Source organism: Balaenoptera musculus, chromosome 15 (genome assembly GCF_009873245.2).
Source record: "Balaenoptera musculus isolate JJ_BM4_2016_0621 chromosome 15, mBalMus1.pri.v3, whole genome shotgun sequence".
Taxonomy (NCBI): domain Eukaryota; kingdom Metazoa; phylum Chordata; class Mammalia; order Artiodactyla; family Balaenopteridae; genus Balaenoptera; species Balaenoptera musculus.
Genome location: NC_045799.1, coordinates 66,119,750 through 66,141,120, shown reverse-complemented (window position 1 = coordinate 66,141,120; position 21,371 = coordinate 66,119,750). Strand labels below are relative to the sequence as shown.

The window sequence follows — 21,371 nt, the reverse complement described above, 5'->3', positions numbered from 1 at the left end:
GTGCCCTATGTAGCTCCCAGTGAAAATATCAGGGGAGCACAACTTATGCACTGGAGTCTCCTGACCTGTCTCCCAGGCTACACCCTTGCTCATTTGTTTCACCCTGTGCATTGGTACAAGACCCTTCTGTCTAAATGTTTAATCTCTTTAACCATGTAATTCCCTTCCAAAGAATCACCCTTCTTAGCTGCTTGACTTCAAGAAGCATCCCAGTTTTATGTCTTGGTGCTCCTAGATATCAGTCCCTGGTTCCGATCCAACTCTGTCTGGCAAGACACTGTTCTCAAGGAGGAGACAACATTCCTTCCACCCCTGGGTTTAACCTGGCCCGAAATGCCCTCTTCCACCCTCTCTGCCAATGTAGCCTAATGGCTAGGGGTAGAGTTCTGGAGTCTCACTTCAAGGGCAGATCCCAACTCCTCTGCTGACATGACATCTTATGCATTTGGCGATTTGTGACTAAGGCCATTATATCTTGTCCTGGGAACTTCCCCCTTTTCTAAATGTGAAGGTTAGTTCAATTAATTAGCCCAGGAGAATACTGTGCACTCGAAGCGGTCAACAGCCTGGGATCTGGGGGTGGGGATGGGGTAGGGGTGGGAGGGAGGTTGGGATAAGAGGCTCCAGATGGGGACAGAATTGAAAGGAAAATGTTTTTTAATAATCTTCTATCTCCTTTCATCTAAGAGCTCCTAAAAAGCAGGCAATAATTTAAGAAATAAGGGAGCCCATCATTGCTTGCCTCCATCTCCTCTGTCTCCTCTTTCCCAGGCAGCAGGACGTAGACAGCAAATAGTGGAGTTGGTGGGGAGGGAGGAAGGTAGGGCGCCAAACTAACATGTTTTGCAAGGAATGTGACTACAGCTAACTACAGGAATCGACAAAGTGGACCCAAGAATACCAACTCCCAACCAGCCAGCCGCCTCAACTCCAATCTTGGGGAACCTGTGCCTGGAGGGGACCCAGCTCGCCCACCCCTGCGGATAGGGGTTGGAGGAAACCGGCTTTGCTCCGCCCCCGGAGCTGGGCGGTGACCTGTAGGCGGCAGCGCGCCCTGGGCGCTCTCGCATAGGGCGCAGCGCTGGAAGCGCGGATCCCCGTGAGCTCGCGGAGGTAGAAGGCCGGCGGCGACATGAGCTCTGTGCCAGCGTTCCTGAGCGCGGCAGATGTGCAGGACCACCTCCGCAGCTCCAGCCTACTCATCCCGCCTCTGGAGGCGGCTCTGGCCAACTTCTCCAGCGGCCCCGACGGAGGGGTCATGCAGCCGGTGCGCACCGTGGTGCCCGTGGCCAAGCACAGGGGGTGAGTGAGGAAGGCCGGGCCAGGGGCTGGAGAAACTGGACAGGAGGAAGAGGAGGGGTGAGAAGGGAAGCAGCGGGAGGAAGGAAAGGAGGGCTTACCTAACCACTGCTAATAACAGCTCCCACCTGATTTGTGCAACCCACGGTGTCAAGTGGGCGCTTTACAGGAATTACCTTGTTTAATTCAACACACTCCATATATAGGTAGGTATTGATGCAGCATTTACTGATGGGAAAACCGAGACTCAAAGAGGTGAAGTGAATTACCCAAGGCCACGCAGCTAGTAAGTGGCAGAACTGGGGTGATTTTTCTCATCCAGAGCCGGACTCTTGAACATACTCAGCATACTGACAGAGGGAATGGCAGAGGGATGGGGGGGGGGGGCGAGGGAGAAGACCAGTAGGGCACTGAGCGAGGCAAGAGAAAGGAAGGGACATGGGGACTTGATAGGGTACCTCAGCATTGACCGGAAGGGGTTGAAGCTGCTCCCTCTCTTCTTGTAGTTTCCTGGGGGTCATGCCCGCCTACAGTGCAGCAGAGGACGCCCTGACCACCAAGTTGGTCACCTTCTATGAGGGCCACAGCACCACCTCCACTGTCCCCTCCCATCAGGCCACTGTGCTTCTCTTCCAGCCGAGCGATGGCTCCCTTCTGGCGGTGAGCAACTCCCTGCCCAGGGGTGGGTCAGGGCCCCTGTGCACAGAGCTAGGCTCAGAAGTTAGTTCTCTGTTGACCAGGGGGAGTTTTGAATGTGACCACACATGACCCTCTCTGAGGACTGGATGCCAGTGACAGTGAAGGTTATCTGTGACTGTGTATCTGATTCCAGGACTGCCTAAGGATGCGTAATCCAGCACCAGAGCCCACTGCTGCTTTAAGTGTGTGACAGTGTGGAAGTAATAATCTCGTCATTCTTGTAATGTTCTTGTCCTATAGCGGTTACTCCAAATATACAGCTTGCACAAACCCAGTAGCCAAGGAAACGTTTATTTAGTGAATCTCTGCAATGTGGAGTTGCGTTAGTTACAGAGTAGGGGTGCTCTCTAATACCTGGTAGTTTTTTTCTAAGGGGTACACAATGACCTGTTTTAACATTTAATGATAATATCAAAAAATAGTAGTAGTCCATATTTATTAAGCATTTTGTGTGTGTCAGGCACTGTTCTACTTTGTATGTGTTAATTCTCTTAATACTTAGAACCACTCTGTGAGGTAAGTAAATTTATTACCTCCATTTTGCAGATGAGAAAACTGAGTCATAGAGCAACTATGCCAAACTTACCAAAATTTACATAGCTAATAGTGGCATGGATGGACTTCAGACCTACTCTGTGTAAGTCCAAGGCCTATACTGTCTTAAGACTATGCTCTACTGCCTTTCTCACTGCTGCTTACTGAGCACTTGTCATGTGCCAGGCAGGAGAAATTGATCTCCTTCAATTCTGACAACACTCCTCTGTGGGAGTTTTTACTACACCCTCACCTCCCCACCCACTTTCTTTTGAGATTCCTGAGGCTCAGAGTATTAGAGTCACTTTGCTTGAGGTCACACAACTGGTTAGTGAAAGTGCTCTGTGCCCTCCAGCCTGGCTCTGAGGCCAGCCAGTTGAGTCCTCATCAGGGACAGACTCCTTAATTCTACCCAAACCACCCCTGGATCCTTAGACTCTCCTTCTCAGAATTTCTGGTTCCCCAAGGAAGCTGGCCATTCATTACTCTCCTGAAAAGAGTATTTAGCTCTTCCCAGTCTCTGCTCATCCAATGGAAATGGCATCCATACTACCTACCAACAGTGCTTCCCCAGGAAATTGGGACCACCTCAGGCTTTGGAACTAAATGACAAGGCCTGAGATTCTTCCTGAATCCGATCAGTAGCCAAGCAATTCACTTCCTTGTCCATAAAATGAGAATACTGATACTACTTGGTGAGGACCAATTGAGATGATTAATATAAACAGAGAACAGTGCAAAGGATGGTAGTTATTACTAGCCAGGTGTAATTCAGAATCACCTGGGGAGCTTTTAAAAACAACGATGTCTGGGTCCCATCCCTAGTGTTCAGATTCAGTCAACCTAAGGGTCATGTCTGGGCATCTGTATCTTCACAAACCTCCCCACATGTGCAGGAGGAGTTGAGAGCCACTGAGATAGAGTTTCAGGGCCCTTGCATAGGTGTCAGGTGACTTACTCTTATTCCTGAAGTTTCTCCTTAATTTGATATTTTGAGAATCCCAGGGCAAGTAAAGCAAATGGGCAATTCTTTTTTTTTTTTTTTTTTTTAGCAAATGGGCAATTCTTGAGGGCTCGCCATATGCTAGATGTTTTCATGTATGCCAGTGCATTTAATCTTCACAAAAACCCTCTGAATGGTTGCCATTATCTTTGTTTTTACAGGTAGGAAACCGATGCTTAAAGATTAAGATATTTTTTCAAAGTTGCATTTCTTATAAGTGGAGGAATTGGATCCAGGCAAAACATTCCCTTTATAGAATATTATGATGCTTCCTAGGGCTAACTCTTTTAGAGCATCTTCTCTCTGCGTAAGTGGTGGATAGTGGTGCCCCTTGTTCACTGTCTCTCCTTTCCTCCAAGGTCATGGATGGAAATGTCATAACTGCAAAGAGAACAGCTGCCGTGTCTGCCATCGCCACCAAGGTGAGATTAGTGCCTGGCTGTGCTGAGCTGGTGGGTGGGATTGAGTGTCTCAAGTTTGAATGTCTAAGGTAGAAGTGAGGAACTCATTTTGATCTTCTCTGGACATAGCTGGAACTTCATATGCCAAATATGGGATGTCAGCTGAGCACAGTGATTCACCAAATGATTGGCTACCATTTAATGAGCCCAAGATTCCAGGTACCTCACATGTGCTATTCCTGATCTTCACACCAACCTTGCAAAGTAGATATGATTATCTCCATTTGCCAGGTATAAGGAATATGGCTCAGAGAGGTTGTGTGAGTTGATCAGGGTCACACAGCTAACAAGTGGCAGAGCAAGAATTTAAAACTTGACCTCTCTGACTCGCAGGACTGCTTTCTTTTCCCTCTACCACACTGCTCCTGGCAAATCAGTGTGGTTGCCCCATAGGCCAGAGTCAGTACTGCACAAGAAGCAGAGGGGGAGATAAACAGATACAAGCCACACAAATGTATCCATTCAGCAAGTACTGACTGAGATCCTACCACATATCAGGCACTGTTCTAAATGTCAGAGATGTGGCAGTGCACGAAACGGAGAGTTACATGCAGAGGGGAGGTGAGACAATAAATAAAATAAAAAGTAAAATACATAGTATGATTTGCTAAAAAATAATTAACCAACAACAAACCCCTTTTGAGTTTACTAATAGGCTAGGACTTGCTTTAAAAAAATAACACTCCCACCCCCGCCACCAGCTAGAAGGATGAAAATAAAGCAGAATTGAGAGTATTGGGAAGGGGTGATATTTTAAGTTATCGAGGAAAGACCTCACTGGGAAGGTGATATTTGAGTAAAGACCGAAAAAGAAGTGAGTGAGTGAAACAGGAAGAGGGGAGAAGCTCTCCAGGCAGAAGGAAAAGCAAGTGATAGAGGTGATGACGTTTCTAAGCAGTGCAAGGGCGTCCTACAGGAAGAACAGTATTTTCAGAGGCTAGGGTTAAGAAGACGGGGTATCTGTAGGAACAGTTAAAGGCTGGAATCTTTCACATTAAAGGTCTGGGAATGCTGGTGTATGAGGCCTAAACATAAAGGAAATGTGGGGTCTGTCGGAGGGTTGGAGGAGCAAAGACCAGGTGTTCAAATTGTGTGTTAAGGTCTTCTAAACACATGATGGGGAGGGAAGACTGTTGGGATAAATCTGGTAATTATATAGGAAGGGAGTAGACTACAGTGTGCAGCTTGATGAGCTGGCTTCGAAAAATTATATCCAGACCCAATTCAGATTGAAATGATCAAGGGACTCTGAGGTATGTTCCCTGGTAACTTAGGAACAGTGGGACTCTAACAATACTGCCCTACATTTGAAAAGGACTTTGATCTTTTCCAAAATAATTTCCAAACCATTGTCTTGCTTTATTTTTGGATTTCTGGGAGGAAGGCAGAGCAAGTATTACTGGCCTCATTTTGTGCAGAAGGAAACGGAGTCTAGGGTTTCCTGTAGTCAGACAACCCAGGTAGCTGTGGGTCTTCTTGTCCCAGATCAGTAGTTTCCAACCCAGGCTACGCAGCAGCAGCAGCATCTGGGGAGTTTTTTTTTTTTAATTCAGATTCCCAAAACCACTGAATTGAAATCGCTGAGGGTAGGGCCTAAGAAACTAGGTGTTTCGGTTTTTATGGTATCTGGTTGATTCTGATGATCAACCAGGTTAATTCTTCTATCATAGGTTAAAGGATACTTTACAGGATACTGCAACAATTTCTGAAGCCCACGTGTACTTCCAAGAATAGATTCATATTAACTGAGAACAGAAAAAAAAATGTAGTTAAGGAAAAATTACATAATTCTCCTTATTGGACAGGAGCATAAGATTACTAGTCTTGTGGATATTGTCATTTTGAAAACTTTTCAAATCAAGGTTCTTTGAACTATAGTTGATGGCACAAAATGGTATCCCTCCTTCTGCAGCTACAGGAGACATCATCTCTAATCACCTGCCAATATTTGAGACTCCTTTTTGCAAGTGATGAATAATTAAGAATACTCTCATTTTTAAGGTTGCACTCTAGAATCTCAATAATTAGCATTGTAAGAAAGAGCAGATGCAAGGAGCTCAACTTGTATTAAATGAAATAGAGGAAAGGCAGAAGATGGTCTTATTTAATATGGATGGTTTGAGGAGCAAGTGGTGTCATTCCTCAATGCTGGTTGTTCTTAACTGAAAACAATTTGGCCAGCTGCCCCAGAGACAGCAATGTCTGGAGACAGTTTTGGTTGTCACAACTGAGGACATAGGGGGTGCTAATGGACAGAGACCAGGGATGCAGCTAAACATCCTATAATGCACAAGACAGCCCACCCACCTGCCAACAAAGAATTATCCAGCCCAAATATCAGTAGTGCTGAGGTCAAGAAACCCTGCTCTATTTCTTATAGGTAATGGTAGATATGTGCCAATTCTGTGCAAATAAGACTCTGTTTTCACGGGCCTTACGTACCAGTACAGGAAAATAAATTTGTAAACAAACAAGTGCTGTGAAGTGGTGAAATCTATCAGGGTGGTCAGAAAGACTTTACTGGAGAGTTGATCAGAGAACCTCACTCGCAAATAAAGACACACATACACCCTTAGCAGGTGCCACAAATGCCATCTCTACATTCCTCTTTAAAGGAAGACAGAGGCTGAGTCAGGATCAACAGAGAGTGGGCACAGCAAATATAGCTGAGAACCTAAGCTCGCAAGGATTCATGGATTCCAGAAGCAACTAACAGCTCTGAGAAGTAGGTGTGGCTTATCATGCCCCTGGGGTAACACAGCAGAAAACATGTGGGCTTTGGAGAATGAAAGATGTGGTTTTAGAGCCCCACTGTGCCATTCAATAGTCATAGGTCCCTGAGCAAGTTACTTAACCTCTCTGGACCTCAATTTCTTTATCTGTAAGAGGAGGATAACAATGGGAGTATCTAGCTCATAGGGTCAATTGTCTGGACTAAATGAGATCATGAGGCTTAAGCACTGGCATATGTTAGGTACCCAATGAAGGCTCCTTCCCTCCCTCCCCACTCTGCAGAGTGGAAACGGAAATACACAATGACATCTCCTTGATTGCCTGAGAGGTCTTGAAGTTCACCTGATTCTCAAACTGTATTTGATCTTCTCCTGGCTACTAGAGTCTCCCTTGACCTTTTCTATCTCATTTCTCTCAAATAGTTTTTGAAACCCCCCAGCAGTGAAGTGTTGTGTATCCTTGGAGCTGGCGTCCAGGCTTATAGCCATTATGAGGTCTTCACAGAGCAGTTCTCCTTTAAGGAGGTAGGTCCAGGGAGGGTTGTGGAGGAAGCTGGGAGGAAGCAGCAGTGACCTTTCTCTGTACTCCTTTGTTACAGTGTGGGTTATGCTGAAATTGTCAGGTTGCGAGTCCCACCATCTAGACCATTCTTTTTTTTTTTTTTTTTTTTTTAATACATTTATTTATTTATTTATTTTTGTCTGCGTTGGGTCTTTGCTGTGGTGCACGGGCTTCTCATTGTGGTGGCTTCTCTTGTTGCAGAGCACAGGCTCTAGGTGTGCGGGCTTCAGCAGTTGTGGCGCACAGGCTTAGTTGCTCTGTGGTATGTGGGATCTTCCCAGACCAGGGATCGAACCTGTGTCCCCTGCATTGGCAGGCAGATTCTTAACCACTGTGCCACCAGGGAAGTCCCTAGACCATTCTTTTAACGACTTGCCCAGAAGTCCCACTGGACGTGAAGAGTTGGGAGAAAGGCCTGAATCACCTCCTCCAGTTTCTCAGTTTGCAGGGTATGCCGCAGGGCGCAGAGAGCCTACTCGGTTACTTAAAGGATTGTGTCATATCCATTACATACATTCAGGTGTTCTTTTGGCCCCTTTCTATTGTTTCTCTTAGGAGAGTCTGGGGTCCTTAAGTATTCAGGCTTAGGGATCCAGGAACTGGGAATGAGGCCTAGAGAGCAGGAGGCTACAGCATACCCCTTCTGCAGCCTAGATGTTAGTCCACTTTTCCCCATTCTGGCTTTCTCACACTTCCTATTATTTTTGATACATTTGATGCTACTTTTAGTTTATTTTTTTCTATGTGTGTGAGAGGGGTGGGGCAGATTTAAAGTATGATTTCTTATGATAAAAATAATACCTCTGCTTTGAGAAACGAAGACTGTAATGAAGAAAACAAAAGAAAAATTCCCTTTTATCTGTTTTCAGAGACAAGTAGTTAACATTTCCAGTCTCTCTCGTTCGCTTTTTGTAACATAGTTGTATGGTTTTTCTCTGCTTTTTTTATTAAAGTATAATTGACGTACGATATCTTATTAATTTCAGGTGTATATCATAGTGATTCGATATTTATATACATTTCGAAATGGTCACCATGATAAGTCTAGTTACCATCTGTCACCATACAAAGTTATTACAATATTATTGACTATATTCTCCATGCTGCACATTATATCCCCATGACTTAATTATTTTGAAACTGGAAGTCTGTACATCTTAATCCCCTTCACCTATTTTACCCATTCCCCAACCCTCCCCCCTCTGGAAGTCACCACAAGTGGTTTATTTATTTATTTATTTAACATCTTTATTGGGGTATATTTATTTTTTTAACATCTTTATTGGAGGCTATTTATTTATTTATTTTACAATGTTGTGTTAGTTCTGCTGTATAACACAGTGAATCAGCTATACGTATACATATATCCCCATATCCCCTCCCTCTTGCCCCTCCTTCTCACCCTCCCTATCCCACCCCTCTAGGTGGTCACAAAGCACCGAGCTGATCTCCCTGTGCTATGCAGGTGCTTCCCACTAGCTATCTCTTTTACATTTGGTAGTGTATATATGTCAATGTTGCTCTTTCACTTTGTCCCAGCTTACCCTTCCCCCTCCCTGTGTCCTCAAGTCCATTCTCTACGTCTGTGTCTTTATTCCTGTCCTGCCCCTAGGTTCTTCAGAACCTTTTTTTTTTTTTTGATTCCATATATATGCATTAGCATAAAGCATTTGTTTTTCTCTTTTTGACTTACTTCACTCTGTATGACAGACTCTAGGTCCATCCACCTCACTACAAATAACTCAATTTCATTTCTTTTTATTGCCAAGTAATATTCCATTGTATATGTGTGCCACATCTTCTTTATCCATTCATCTGTTGATGGACACTGAGGTTGCTTCCATGTCCTGGCTATTGTAAATTAATAGCCAGGACACAGTGCTTCAATGAACATTGTGGTACATGTCTCTTTTTGAATTATGGTTTTCTCAGGGTATGTGCCCAGTAGTGGGATTGCTGGGTCATATGGTAGCTCTATTTTGAGTTTTTTAAGGAACCTCCCTACTGTTTTCCATAGTGGCTTATCAATTTACATTCCCACCAGGGAAGAGGGTTCCCTTTTCTCCACACCCTCTCCAGCATTTGTTGTTTGTGGACTTTTTGATGATGGCCATTCTGACCGGTGTGAGGTGATACCTCATGGTACTTTTGATTTACATTTCTCTAATAATTAGCGATGTTGAGCATCTTTTCGTGTGCTTTTTGGCCATCTGTATGTCTTCCTGGGGAAATGTCTATTTCGATCTTCTGCCCATTTTTTAATTGGGTTGTTTGTGTTTTTGATATTGAGCTGCATGAGCTGCTTGTATATTTTGGAGATTAATCCCATGCTGGTCACTTCGTTTGCAAATATTTTCTCCCATTCTGTGGGTTGTCATTTCGTTTTGTTTATGGTTTACTTTCATGTGCAAAAGCTTTTAAGTTTAATTAGGTACCATTTGTTTATTTTTGTTTTTATTTTCATTACTCTAGGAAGTGGATCCAAAAGTTATTGCTGTGATTTATATCAAAAAGTTTTCTGCCTATGTTTTCCTCTAAGAGTTTTATAGTATCTGGTCTTAAATTTAGGTCTTTATCCATTTTGAGTTTATTTTTGTGTGTGGTGCTAGAGAATGTTCTAATTTCATTTTTTTACATGCAGCTGCCCAGTTTTCCCAGCACCACTTATTGAAGAGACTGTCTTTTCTCCATTATATATTCTTGCCTCCTTTGTCAGAGATTAATTGACCATAGGTCTGTGCATTTATTTTTGGGCTGTCTATCCTGTTACATTGATCTGTGTGTCTGTTTTTGTGCCAATACCATGGTATTTTGATTACTGTAGCTTTGTAGTATAGTCAGAAGTCAGGGAGCCAGCACTGTTTTTCTTTCTCAGGATTGCTTTGGCTATTCAGGGTCTTTGGTGTTTCCATACAAATTAAAAAATTTTTTGTTCTAGTTCTGTGAAAAATGCCATTGGTAATTTGTAGATTACCTTGGGTAGTATAGTCATTTTGACAATATTGATTCTTCCAAGCCAAGAACATGGTAATCTTTCCATCTGTTTGTGTCATCTTTGATTTCTTTCATCAGTGTCATAGTTTTTGGAGTACAGGTCTTTTACCTCTTTAGGTAGGTTTATTCCTACGTATTTTATTCTTTCTGTTGCAATGGTGAATGGGATTGTTTCCTTAATTTCTCTTTCTGATCTTTAGTTGTTAGTGTATAGAAATGCAACAGCTTTCTGTGTGTTAATTTTGTATCCTGCAACTTTACCAAATTCATTGATGAGCTCTAGTAGTTTTCTTGTAGCATCTTTAGAATTTTTTATGTATAGTGTCCTGTCATCTGCAAATAGTGACAGTTTTACTTCTTCTTTTCCAATTTGGATTCCTTTTATTTCTTTTTCTTCTCTGATTGCTGTGTCTAGGACTTCCAAAACTATGTTGAATAAAGGTGGTGAGAGTGGACACCTTTGTCTTGTTCCTGTTCTTAGAGGAAATGCTTTCAGCTTTTCACTGTTGAGTATGCTGTTAGCTGTGGTTTGTCATATATGGCCTTTATTATGTTGAGGTATGGTCCCTCTATGCTCACTTTCTGGAGAGTTTTTATCATAAATTGGTGTTGAATTTTGTCAAAAGATTTTTCTGCATGTATTGAGATGATCATATGATTTTCACTCTTCAATTAGTTAATGTGGTGTATCACACTGATTGATTTGCAAATATTGAAAATCCTTGCATCCCAGGAATGAATCCCACTTGATCATGGTGTATGACCCTTAATGTATTGGTGGATTCAGTTTGCTAGTATTTTGTTGAGGATTTTTGTATCTATGTTCATCAGTGATATTGGCCTGTAATTTTCTTTTTTTGTGGTATTTTTGTCTGGTTTTGATATTGGGGTGATGGTAGCCTCATAGAATAAGTTTGTTAGTGTTCCTTCCTCTGCAATTCTTTGGAATATTTTCAGAGGGATAGGTGTTAACTCTTCTCTAAATGTTTGATAGAATTTGCCTGTGAAGCCATAAGGTTCTGGACTTTTTGTTTGTTGGGATTTTTTAATCACTGTTTCAATTTCAGGGCTTGTGGTTGGTCTGTTCATATTTTCTGTTTCTTCCAGATTCAGTTTTGGGAAATTTGTCCACTTCTCCTAGGTTGTCCATTTTACTGGCATATAGTTGCTTGTAGCAGTCTCTTATGATCCTTTGTATTTCTGTGGTGTCTGTTGTAACTTCTCATTTTTCATTTCTAATTTTATTGCTTTGAGCCCTGTCCCTTTTTTTCTTGATGAATCTGGCTAAAGGTTTATGAATTTTGTTTATCTTTTCAAAGAACCAGCTTTTAGTTTCATTGATCTTTTCTATTGTTTTCTTCTACTCTATTTCATGTATTGCTGCTCTGATCTTTACGATTTCTTTCCTTTTACTAACTTTGGATTTTATTTGGTCTTTTTTCTTCGGTTGCTTTAGGTGTAAGGTTAGGTTGTTTATTTGAGATTTTTCTTGTTTCTTGAGGTAAGATTGTATTGCTATAAACTTCCCTCTTAGAACTGCTTTTGCTGCATCCCATAGGTTTTGGATCATCGTGTTTTTGTTTTTATTTGTCTCTAGGTATTTTTTGACTTCCTGTTTGATTTCAGTAGTGATCCAGTGTTTGTTTAGTAGCATATTGTTTAGCCTCCACGTGTTTATGTTTTTTACAGTTCTTTTCCTTGTTGGTTTCTAATCTCATAGCATTGTGGTAGGAAAAAATGCCTGAAATGATTTTAATTTCTTAAATTTACCTAGGCTTGCTTTGTTGCTCAGCATGTGGTCTGTCCTTGAGAATGTTCCATGTGCACTTGAGAAGAATGTGTATTCTGCTGCTTTCAGGTGGAATGCTCTATAGATATAAATTAAGTGCGTCTGGTCTAATGTGTCATTTAAGGCTTGTGTTTCCTTATTGATTTTCTGTCTGGATGATCTGTCCATTGGTGTAAGTAAGGTGTTAAAGTCCCCCACTATTATTGTGTTACTGTCGATTTCCCCTTTTATGGCTGTTAGCGTTTGCCTTATGTATTGAGGTGCTCCTATGTTGGGTGCATAAATATTTACAATTGTTATATCTTCTTCTTGGATTGATCCCTTGATCCTTGTGTAGTGTCCTTCTTTGTCTCTTGTAACTGACTTTATTTTAAAGTCTATTTTGTTTGATATGAGTATTGCTACTCCAGCTTTCTTTTGATTTCCGTTTGCATGGAATATATTTTTCTATCCCCTCACTTTCGGCCAAATTCTCTGAGGGCTCCTTCTCCCGATGTCAGACCCCAGACTGGGCAGCCTGACATGGGGCTTAGAACTCTCACTCCTGTGGGAGAATCTCTGCAGTATAATTATTTTGCAGTTTTGGATCACCCACCCAGCGGGTATGGGATTTGATTGTATCGTGAATGCACCCCTCCTACCTTCTTGCTATGGCTTCCTGTTTGTCTTTGGAAGTAGAATATGTTTTTTGGTAGGTTCCAGTCTTTTTTGTTGTTGGTTGTTCAGCAGTTAGTTGTGATTTTGGTGTTTTCATGAGAGCAGGTGAGCTCAGGTCCTTCTACTCTGCCATCTTGTCCTGCAATTCTCATGGTAGTTCTAGTCTTAGTTTTTTGAGGAACATCCATACTGTTTTCCATAGTGACTACACCAATTTCCATTCCCACCAACAGTGAACTCAATTTCCCTTTTCTCCACATCCTTGCCAACACTTGTTATTGTATTCTGATAGTTGTCATGCTGAGGGAAATGGAGGTGATATCTTATTGTGGTTTTGATTTGCATTTCCCTATGTTCCAATGACGTTGAGCATCTTTTCATGTGTCTGTTGCCCATTTGTATGTCTTCTTTGGAAAAATATTTATTCAGGTCCTCTGCCCATTTTTAAATTAGGTTGCTTATTTTTTAATATTAAATTTTATAGTTTCTTTGTATATTTTGAATATTAACCTCTTAAAGTTTTAATCATGTTAGATATACACAGTTGTATATACTGTATTTTCACTGAATGTTGTAACACCATCACTTTTCCAGATTACTTAATTTTTGTATAGTATTTCATATTTTTCTATCAAGAAAGGTGGTATAGTTAACCATTCTCTTATAAATGGGCATACTGTATTGTTTTTCACCTTAGTTAATGAACTTACTCAGACATAACATTTATTTCCATATTTATTATATTTCCTTATGAGAGATTCTTTAGGCCTTATTTTCAGTTGAAGGCTGACAGATGCCACCACAGACATCAAAATCTGTTAAGCAAGCTAGCAAGTCCCCACCTCCTGGTGATGCCAATGACCCACCCTCTCCCCCCCAGTGCTTCCCAGGAATCTCATTGTAGCTATTACTCTTGGCCTTCTACTCTGCTGCACCATTCACTCTTGAAACCCTTCCAAATTTTAATTCCCTTCATATCCTTCAGAGGTCAAGCTATTCCAAGCACAGCCCTGCACATCCTGTTTGTGAACCTCATACCTGTTATGACTCCTTTACAGACTCCCAAACATAAAATGTGAGTTTGATACTGACTTTGCCTGTATCATTTGCATTTTACAGACATGAAAACTTAGGCTGAATGAAGTTAAATATACTTCAGAAACAGTAAGTGACAGAGCAAGGATTGATTCTAAGCCTGTCTAGCTCCAGAACTTGCTCTGCTAATCATTAAGCTATATAGTAGCTATTAAGCTACTGAGGCTGTGTGTCCCAAGCTAGAAGTGAAAAACCTCCCCCCTTCTTGAAAGGGGAATGGGATAGAGAAAGGTCATTTTCAAATATCTGGCCCAGACAAATGTACATTCACCATACAGAATGATTTAAATAACTACAGCCCTAACCCCAGAGTGGTTCAACTTTTCCTTGCACCCCTGGGCTTAATGAAACATAAACAGCCAAATAATCATGGCACCAATGTCCCTCTTGTTACCCCCAATGAAGGTGAGGATATGGAACCGCACCAAAGAAAATGCAGAGAAGTTTGCGAACACAGTGCAAGGAGAGGTACGGGTCTGTTCATCGGTTCAGGAGGCTGTGACAGGGGCAGATGTGATCACCACAGTCACCATGGCAACAGAGCCCATTTTGTTTGGTGAATGGGTGAAGCCCGGGGCTCACATCAATGGTAAGCAGAGTGGCTCCATGAGCCTTGGGTGGCCAGACTCTCCCTTGGCTGGACCAAGGGGGCTGCATCTGCAGAGCTGTTTTACTCATGCAAAATGCTTGAGCTTTTTAATGGCCTCAGAAACATTTGAGTCCTGAAAAAAACGATACTCACTCCAAAATATGAAACAAAAATCACGAACCTGAAACTAATAAATTTAATTAAAGTTTTATAAAGTGTATCATTATAGCAAATGATCAATTATAGCTCAGTTCTTAAATGTCATGAAATTTAAATTACAAAAGCCAAGTGACTCACTTGTTATTTAACAACACTTGGAATTACAAAAACAAATTTTTTAAAATTACAACACAAAAGACATTTAATGTGACATGTGGATGCTTTTTAATATGTGGGATAGGATGGTTGGGACTCTAAACATAAGAGTTCCCGGGGCCTCTGAAGATCCTCAAATGGCCCTGGGGGTTATAACAAGATCTGGTCTATATTGAATACTTACTATTGCAGGTGCTGTTCTAAATTCTTTGTATGTACTATATCACTGAATCCTCACAACAACCATATGAAGTAGGAGCTATTATTATCATGACCCCCATTTTACAGGTAGGTAAACCAAGGCATGGAAAGATTAAGAAACTTGCCCAAAGTCAGAGGTTCTTAGAGGCAAAGCTGGGATTTGAACTGAGGTAATACACCCTCAGAGCCCAAGATCTTAAATGATACCCTATGTTATCTTTCAATAAGAAGACTGGATTCTGATGAGCAAGCAATTGAAGACTCAAGAATTTAAACATGGTATCAGTGCCCCATGTTTTAGTGACAAGCACATAATGTGAACTCAAAATCTAAAATGTCTGCACACACGTGCAAGGGCCAAGAATCATGATTATGTGTTCATTCACAAATATGTATTGAATCCCTACCATGTGTCAGGCACTGTTCTAGATACTGAGGATGCCACAGTAAACCAGCAATCAAGATCACTGCTTTCCCGCTGCTTACATTCCAGAGAAGGGAGATAGACAACAAACAAGTAAACAAATAGATGAGCTAGATAGTTCCAGCTGAAGATAAGTTCTGTAAAGGAAACAAAATGTGGTATGATTGAGGAATGGGCTATAGCAAATTGAGGGTCTCAGCCTGTGTGGGACTGGTATTATGAATGTGGGTCCAGGGGGTAGGTCTTACTGTTCATAAAGCCAGACTCGAACAGTAAGACCATTTCTGGAAGGACTTAGGGAATCAAGAGAAACCAGTTCTTGGTGAAATGGACAAGAGCTGAATCTTCAGCAAGACTGACTTAATATTTTTTCAGCTTTTTCTTTTTTTTTTCCAGCTTAAAACAGCACATATTTATTATCTCAGTTTCTGTGGTTAGGAGTCTGGGCATGGGTTAGCTAAGTCCTCTGCTCACACAAGGATGAAATCAAGGTGTTGTTCAGGCGGCAATCTCATCCAGAACCCGGAGTCTTCTTCCCAGCCCACATGGTCATGGCAGGTTCCTTGTGTTGTAGGACGAAAGTGCCCTTTTCCTTGGGGCTGCTCTCAGCTCCTAGAGGCTGTCCACATTCCTTTTCATGTGGACGCTCCACCTTCAAAGCCAACAACAGAGACTCTCCCTCATGTTGGATCCCTCTCACACTTTGAGTCTCTCTCCAGGAAGGGCTGACTTGATTTTGAGTCAAGCCATCTCGTATCTTTCCCTAGCCTAAAGACGAAATTGGTTTATGTATTCACAGAGGCATTAAATATACTTAAGTATGTTATAAGTGCAGTCAACAGGGAAACACCAACAACAGATTTTACTTCCTTTACAGCTTGGCTAAAGATATACCCAATTCCAACCTCCCCTGCACGTCCCTCATCCTATCCCTGCAGCCCAACAGCCAGCGTCTGACCCTCACCCATTCTCGCCCCACTGCAGGAAGGCCAAGGCCCAGCCCAAGTCAAGCCCCTCCCTTTGCTACCCGGACCATCCCCATCAGCCTGAGTGGCCTTACGCAGCCCTTTGAGAATTCACCCTGCTCCAGATTGGGGGGAACAAGTGCAATCAGAAGAGATGGCTTGAGAAGCTAGGGTTTTTCCCACCAGCTTATGATTTATTTATGAGCTTCATTAGTTGGTGCTTCTGTTCTATAGAACTTCTCACACAAACAGCCTTCAAGATGGACATTTTTACATCACTCTCTTTGAAAATTAGAGTGAGGGAGAACAGCAGGAGAGGGAACAAGTGGAAAAAACTGGATGGCAGTGAGAGAAGGCTTGTAAATGCTGCCTTATATTTGTATAAAGCTTTATAGCAGTTTCCAAAGCCTGGCTGGCATGGGCCGGATCCAGCCAGCAGATGTGTTTTTTTCAGACCATAGAGTGTTCTGAAAATCAAGAACTAACACATGCAAATAGATTTCCTGCTTCTCTTTTAAAAAAGGAGCAGGGGTAGGGGAGGCCTTCTAACAGTGGCCCTGCATTCTCACATGGCAACAGTTAGCTTGAGCTGAACAATAACTGTCCCCTTTAGAAGGGTCTGCTTTCTTCTCTGTACCTCAGTCTCCACCATTTCCAATCCACTTCCTCTGACCAGTTCTGCTCATTTTCATTACCTTCCTGGCCCTGCAGGCATTTGGTTGCAGCCTCTGCGTATTCCTGTGTCCCAGTGCCAGGAGTCATGATTCCTTGGATTCATCATTATGGTTCTGGGCTCTGCAGAGGATGTGAAACCTTGGTGCCAGGGTGCAGCCAGTTTCCTCTTTATTGGGGCTTCTCTCTGACCCTAACACTGGGCTCTTTTCTCGTGAATTAAGAGAGAAGTGGTTGGGGGTGAGGAATGGGAATGACTGAAGAGCAAGCAGACAGACAGAAGATAGAGGAGTGTGGGGTCTGAGTAAGCTCCAAGTGATGTCTCTGTTTTAGGGGTTTTGTAAGGAAGTCTCTGTTCCTGATAAGTGGGAGAAGCATGAAAGGCACGTACTGTCTCAGAGCTATAGATGCACTTATTAGATACGTAACCTTGGCATGCACCATTTCTTTGAGCCTCAGTTTTGTGTGCTTTTTAAATGGGAATCAGATGTGAAGTGTGCTTGTGAGGACTATAAATAGTATGTGTGAAACATCCCACAGAAAGTAGGCACACAGTAAATGAATGCTAAGTTGCCTCGAAATCTTTTTTTAGTAATGAGAATGGATATGAAATGGAAAGGAAAAAATGCTCGGGTATCATTCTTATTAGTGAATTCAGTCTTGTTGATTGGGAGGGAGTTGGCCTGGGGAAATGAGGCATTCCACATCTGTTCCCATGTGTCTTCTGTCACCTCCTTTTCCCCACCCCTTTCATTCTCTGGAGTGTTTGGTATCCCTTGTGACCATTTCTAGGCTCAGGGTCTGTTTTGCTGTCTCTTAGCCATCGGCGCCAGCAGACCAGACTGGAGAGAGCTGGATGATGAGCTCATGACACAGGCTGTGCTGTATGTGGATTCCCAGGAGGCCGCCCTGAAAGAGTCTGGAGATGTCCTCTTGTCAGGGGTGAGCCTCCTTTCTGGTGGGCTGTTGCCTGGCTGGCCTCACCTGGATCCCAGGGTTTCATTAACACCCCCTTCTGTCTGGCCTGCTTCAGACCTCGGTAACCCTTACCTCTTTGTGGGATGACAACTCCCAAACATCTCTCAACCTTTTCTAATCCCTGTCCAGAATAATGTGGCCATTATGTGGTGACGTGTTTTCCTGTCCCCTTTGCCTGAAGAGAGCAGCTTGATGGACTTTTCTGTTGGACTGGGCTGTCCTATAAAGCAGTAGGATTGGAAGATAGGAGACTGTTACAGCCCGGAAACTTTCCCAATGTGGCCAACAAATTAGGACTAAGGTTGGCCACTTTCTGGCCTTTTTTTTTTTTTGTAATCAGGGCATAGAAGCAAGAAGGGGGCTGCCAAAATGAGTGTTCAGATAAGAACAGGCCTATTTCCTCACTGACAGTGTCCTGGCAGGACATTCCCCTGGCTACAGATTTGTATCTCTGCAATCACAGTATCACAGAGGCAGATGGTACCCCCCACCCCCCCCCATCCCCCAGAAAAAAGGTTTAAGGGGGAGGCATCCTTCCTGACATCATCCAGTTTACAAAAGGTGTTTTTATCTAGTTTATCCCTTATCCAGTTCAGGGACACCCTGTCCTGGCTTCAGAAGCTGGCCCTGAGCAGACATTAGCCCCATGGCCTGGGTCAGTGTGTGTTCATTTGACAGGCCAAGATCTTCGCTGAGCTGGGAGAAGTGGTAAAGGGAGTGAAACCAGCCCACTGTGAGAAGACTACGGTGTTCAAGTCTTTGGGTAAGAGCCATTGCTCCCAAGGCACAAACTTAACCAGAGCACAAGGTAGGTTTACCCACTGGTGGGAAGAGGAATGAGTCAGCAGGCCCCACAGCTGAAGCATCGTGAAGCCTGTTACTCAGGTCAATTATTTACATCGGCATAGTGGTGAAGCCCATGAACTCTGGAACTGGGCAGTCCTGGGTTGGATTCCCTTCTCTGCCACTCCCTGGACACGCGTCCTTGGGCAGGTGACCTCACCTCTCTGAGCCACAGTTTTCTCACCACCTGTTCCCTGGAGTTTTTGTGAGAATTAAGTGAGATGTGTGTACAAAACAATGTGCACATAGCAAGTGTCAGCATTAAGACAATGACACTCGGAAGAAGATATCCTTCAGAGGTGGGAGGGCAGGAGAAAAAGATGTTTAAAAACAGGGAGCTTAAGAGAAATAGCAGGGAGCCCCAACCTGACAGAGACCCAGACAGGAAGTACAGCCTGAGACCTTTTTTTCCCCTCCTTCCCTACCTTTCTGCTTGCTGATTTAAGAAGGTCTTCAGTGGGGAGCCCCATTACTACCTGAGTTAGCACAGGCAGAAGCCCAACAAAGAAGGGGCTCCCAGTGGCTGGTTTGCCCCTCAGCCCAGCTCTCCCACCCCACCAGATTTAAGGAAATGGACACACATGGTAACAAAGCTAATATTCAGCTCCTACACCTAAAATATTGAAATACTCTCAAAATGGTTGGTAAATATTTGCTGCCCTGAGCCCCTCAGCCTCACCAGACCTTACATACTTTTTAATGATTAAGCAACCAAAGCTTTAATGCCTGGCAGAGTATTAAGAGTACCCTGACCACCCAGCACCCATGCCAATCAGTCAGTATCCATGCCTTGCCATCTGTTAAATATTTTTTTTAAATCTCCCATGCACAGAAAGACAGGCAAACACAGTATAAGCTTTATCTAGAGCCTGGTTCAAAGACATCACAATGATCTAGCTGGGTCTGAAAGTCTCATTGTTCCTAGCAGATCAGAGGTCAGCCGGCTCCCTTCAGGAGACACAGCACCGCATAGCCCTGCTCTATACTTCTGAGCAATTTTTAGTTTCTCACTTCTGGGGACTGGTTTATCGGCACATCTGTTCATCTAGCAGGTGCATATTAAATACCTGCTATGTATCAAGCTCCATACTGGGTGCAGTGGTAGCTACAAAAATTAATAAAAACCGGCCCCTGGCCTTTAAGAACGTATGCCCATTCAAGGTTAAGGTATGTGCCCAAAACTATAAGACAAAGGGGACATTGCTGAAGGATTCAGGGTTTGGACTAGATCAGGGGTTCCAACAAACTGCAGACCACGGGCTAAACCCAACCTACCACCTGTTTTTGTACAGCCCACAAGTGAAATGGTTTTTACATTTTCAAATGATTGGGGAAACAAGAATATTTCGTGACGTGAAAATTTAAGAAATTCAAACTAGAGTGTCCATAAAGAAACTTTTCTTGGAGAACAGTCAAGCTCATCTGTGTCCCTGTTGTCTATGGCTGCCGTTGCACTCCAATGGCAGAGTTGAGTAATTGGCCTGCAAAGCCTGAAATATTTACCATCTGGCCCTTTACAGAAAGTTTTCTGACCCCTGAACTCACCTCTGAAGGATACGTAAAATTTCTTTGGTGGGCATTGCTTGCCTTGTTCTGCCCTTTGCCAATACTTCAAGCCTGAACTCACCTCTGGGCGTCAGTCCTTGTTACCCTGATGGACACTGTATCAGGGGACTGCCAGTTCTGGGACCTGGGCTGTTTGAGGAAAAGTTGCTCTGACAAAAGGTGAACCAGATTTCTGTCCATTCCAGGAATGGCGGTGGAAGACATGGTTGCAGCCAAACTTGTGTACGATTCCTGGTCATCTGGTAAATAAAACGAAGGAACTTTGTGTTGAATGGATGCTACAGCTCAAGGGGTATTAAACTAGTTGTCTCATAATCTCTAGATTAAATGAGGGAGCCCAGTACCCAGTGATCTATAGTTTTGTGCTTATCCTGTCTTAGCTTAAATAATGAGATCCCCTTTTGTGTTTGTAGTTAGAAAGCAAAACTAAGTGGCCATTCTCTGCTATGCCAGATTATACTAGCACTCCCTTTCCCCTGTATTTCACTGCCTTTTGTAATTCCTTGAAATAAAGCTTTTTCCAATTCTGCAGTTCTTGCTTTGGTAACTTCTATCCCTCACAGCAAGGAAAGTGAGGGGATCAAGGGCTCCCATTCACTCCCTGCAGGAGCTCTGATGGCTATAGTTAAATTTTTTCTATTTTATTAATTGAGATACAATTTACATATCATAAAATCCACCAGTTTAAAGTATATAATTCAATGTTTTTTAGTATATTCACAGGGTTGTGCAACCATCACCACTGTCTAATTTCACAGCATTTTCATCACTCCAAAAAGAAACCCAGTAGCCATTAGCAGTCATTCCCCATTCCCCCTTCTTCTCAGCCCCTGGCAACCACTAATCTACTTTCTATTGTTATGGATTTGCCTTTTCTGGACATTCGTATAAATGGAATCATATATTATGTAGCCTTTTGTTTCTGGCTTCTTATAATTGAAATTTCAAGGAACAGCAGAGCTTCTCTATTGGTCAGAACTCCTTCAGTCACAA

At 42.9% G+C, this 21,371-nt stretch overlaps 1 protein-coding gene across 2 annotated transcripts; it reads left to right on the top strand.

Moving 5' to 3' along the window:
• Positions 1-983: 983 nt before the first annotated feature.
• Positions 984-20,912, top strand: CRYM (crystallin mu). 2 transcript variants are annotated; one of them, XM_036826885.1, is made up of 8 exons: positions 996-1,302; positions 1,806-1,959; positions 3,895-3,957; positions 7,152-7,253; positions 14,231-14,414; positions 17,812-17,933; positions 18,648-18,732; positions 20,564-20,912. In XM_036826885.1, the coding sequence occupies exons 1-8, from the start codon at positions 1,133-1,135 to the stop codon at positions 20,626-20,628; spliced, it is 945 nt and encodes a 314-aa protein (XP_036682780.1). In that variant the 5' UTR covers positions 996-1,132; the 3' UTR covers positions 20,629-20,912. The 2 variants fall into 2 exon arrangements, with proteins under 2 accessions (XP_036682781.1, XP_036682780.1); XM_036826886.1 differs by lacking the exon at positions 7,152-7,253 and having other exon boundaries at positions 984-1,302.
• Positions 20,913-21,371: the final 459 nt, after the last annotated feature.

What these genes read in the sequence shown, in the direction of transcription:
- CRYM (XM_036826885.1), top strand. Translation starts at nt 1,133, where the DNA reads ATGAGCTCTGTGCCAGCGTTCCTGAGCGCGGCAGATGTGCAGGACCAC. An exon ending in TGTCTGCCATCGCCACCAAG is followed by an intron (nt 3,958 to 7,151) that starts GTGAGATTAGTG and finishes TCTCTCAAATAG; the next exon opens with TTTTTGAAACCCCCCAGCAG. An exon ending in TACGGTGTTCAAGTCTTTGG is followed by an intron (nt 18,733 to 20,563) that starts GTAAGAGCCATT and finishes TGTCCATTCCAG; the next exon opens with GAATGGCGGTGGAAGACATG.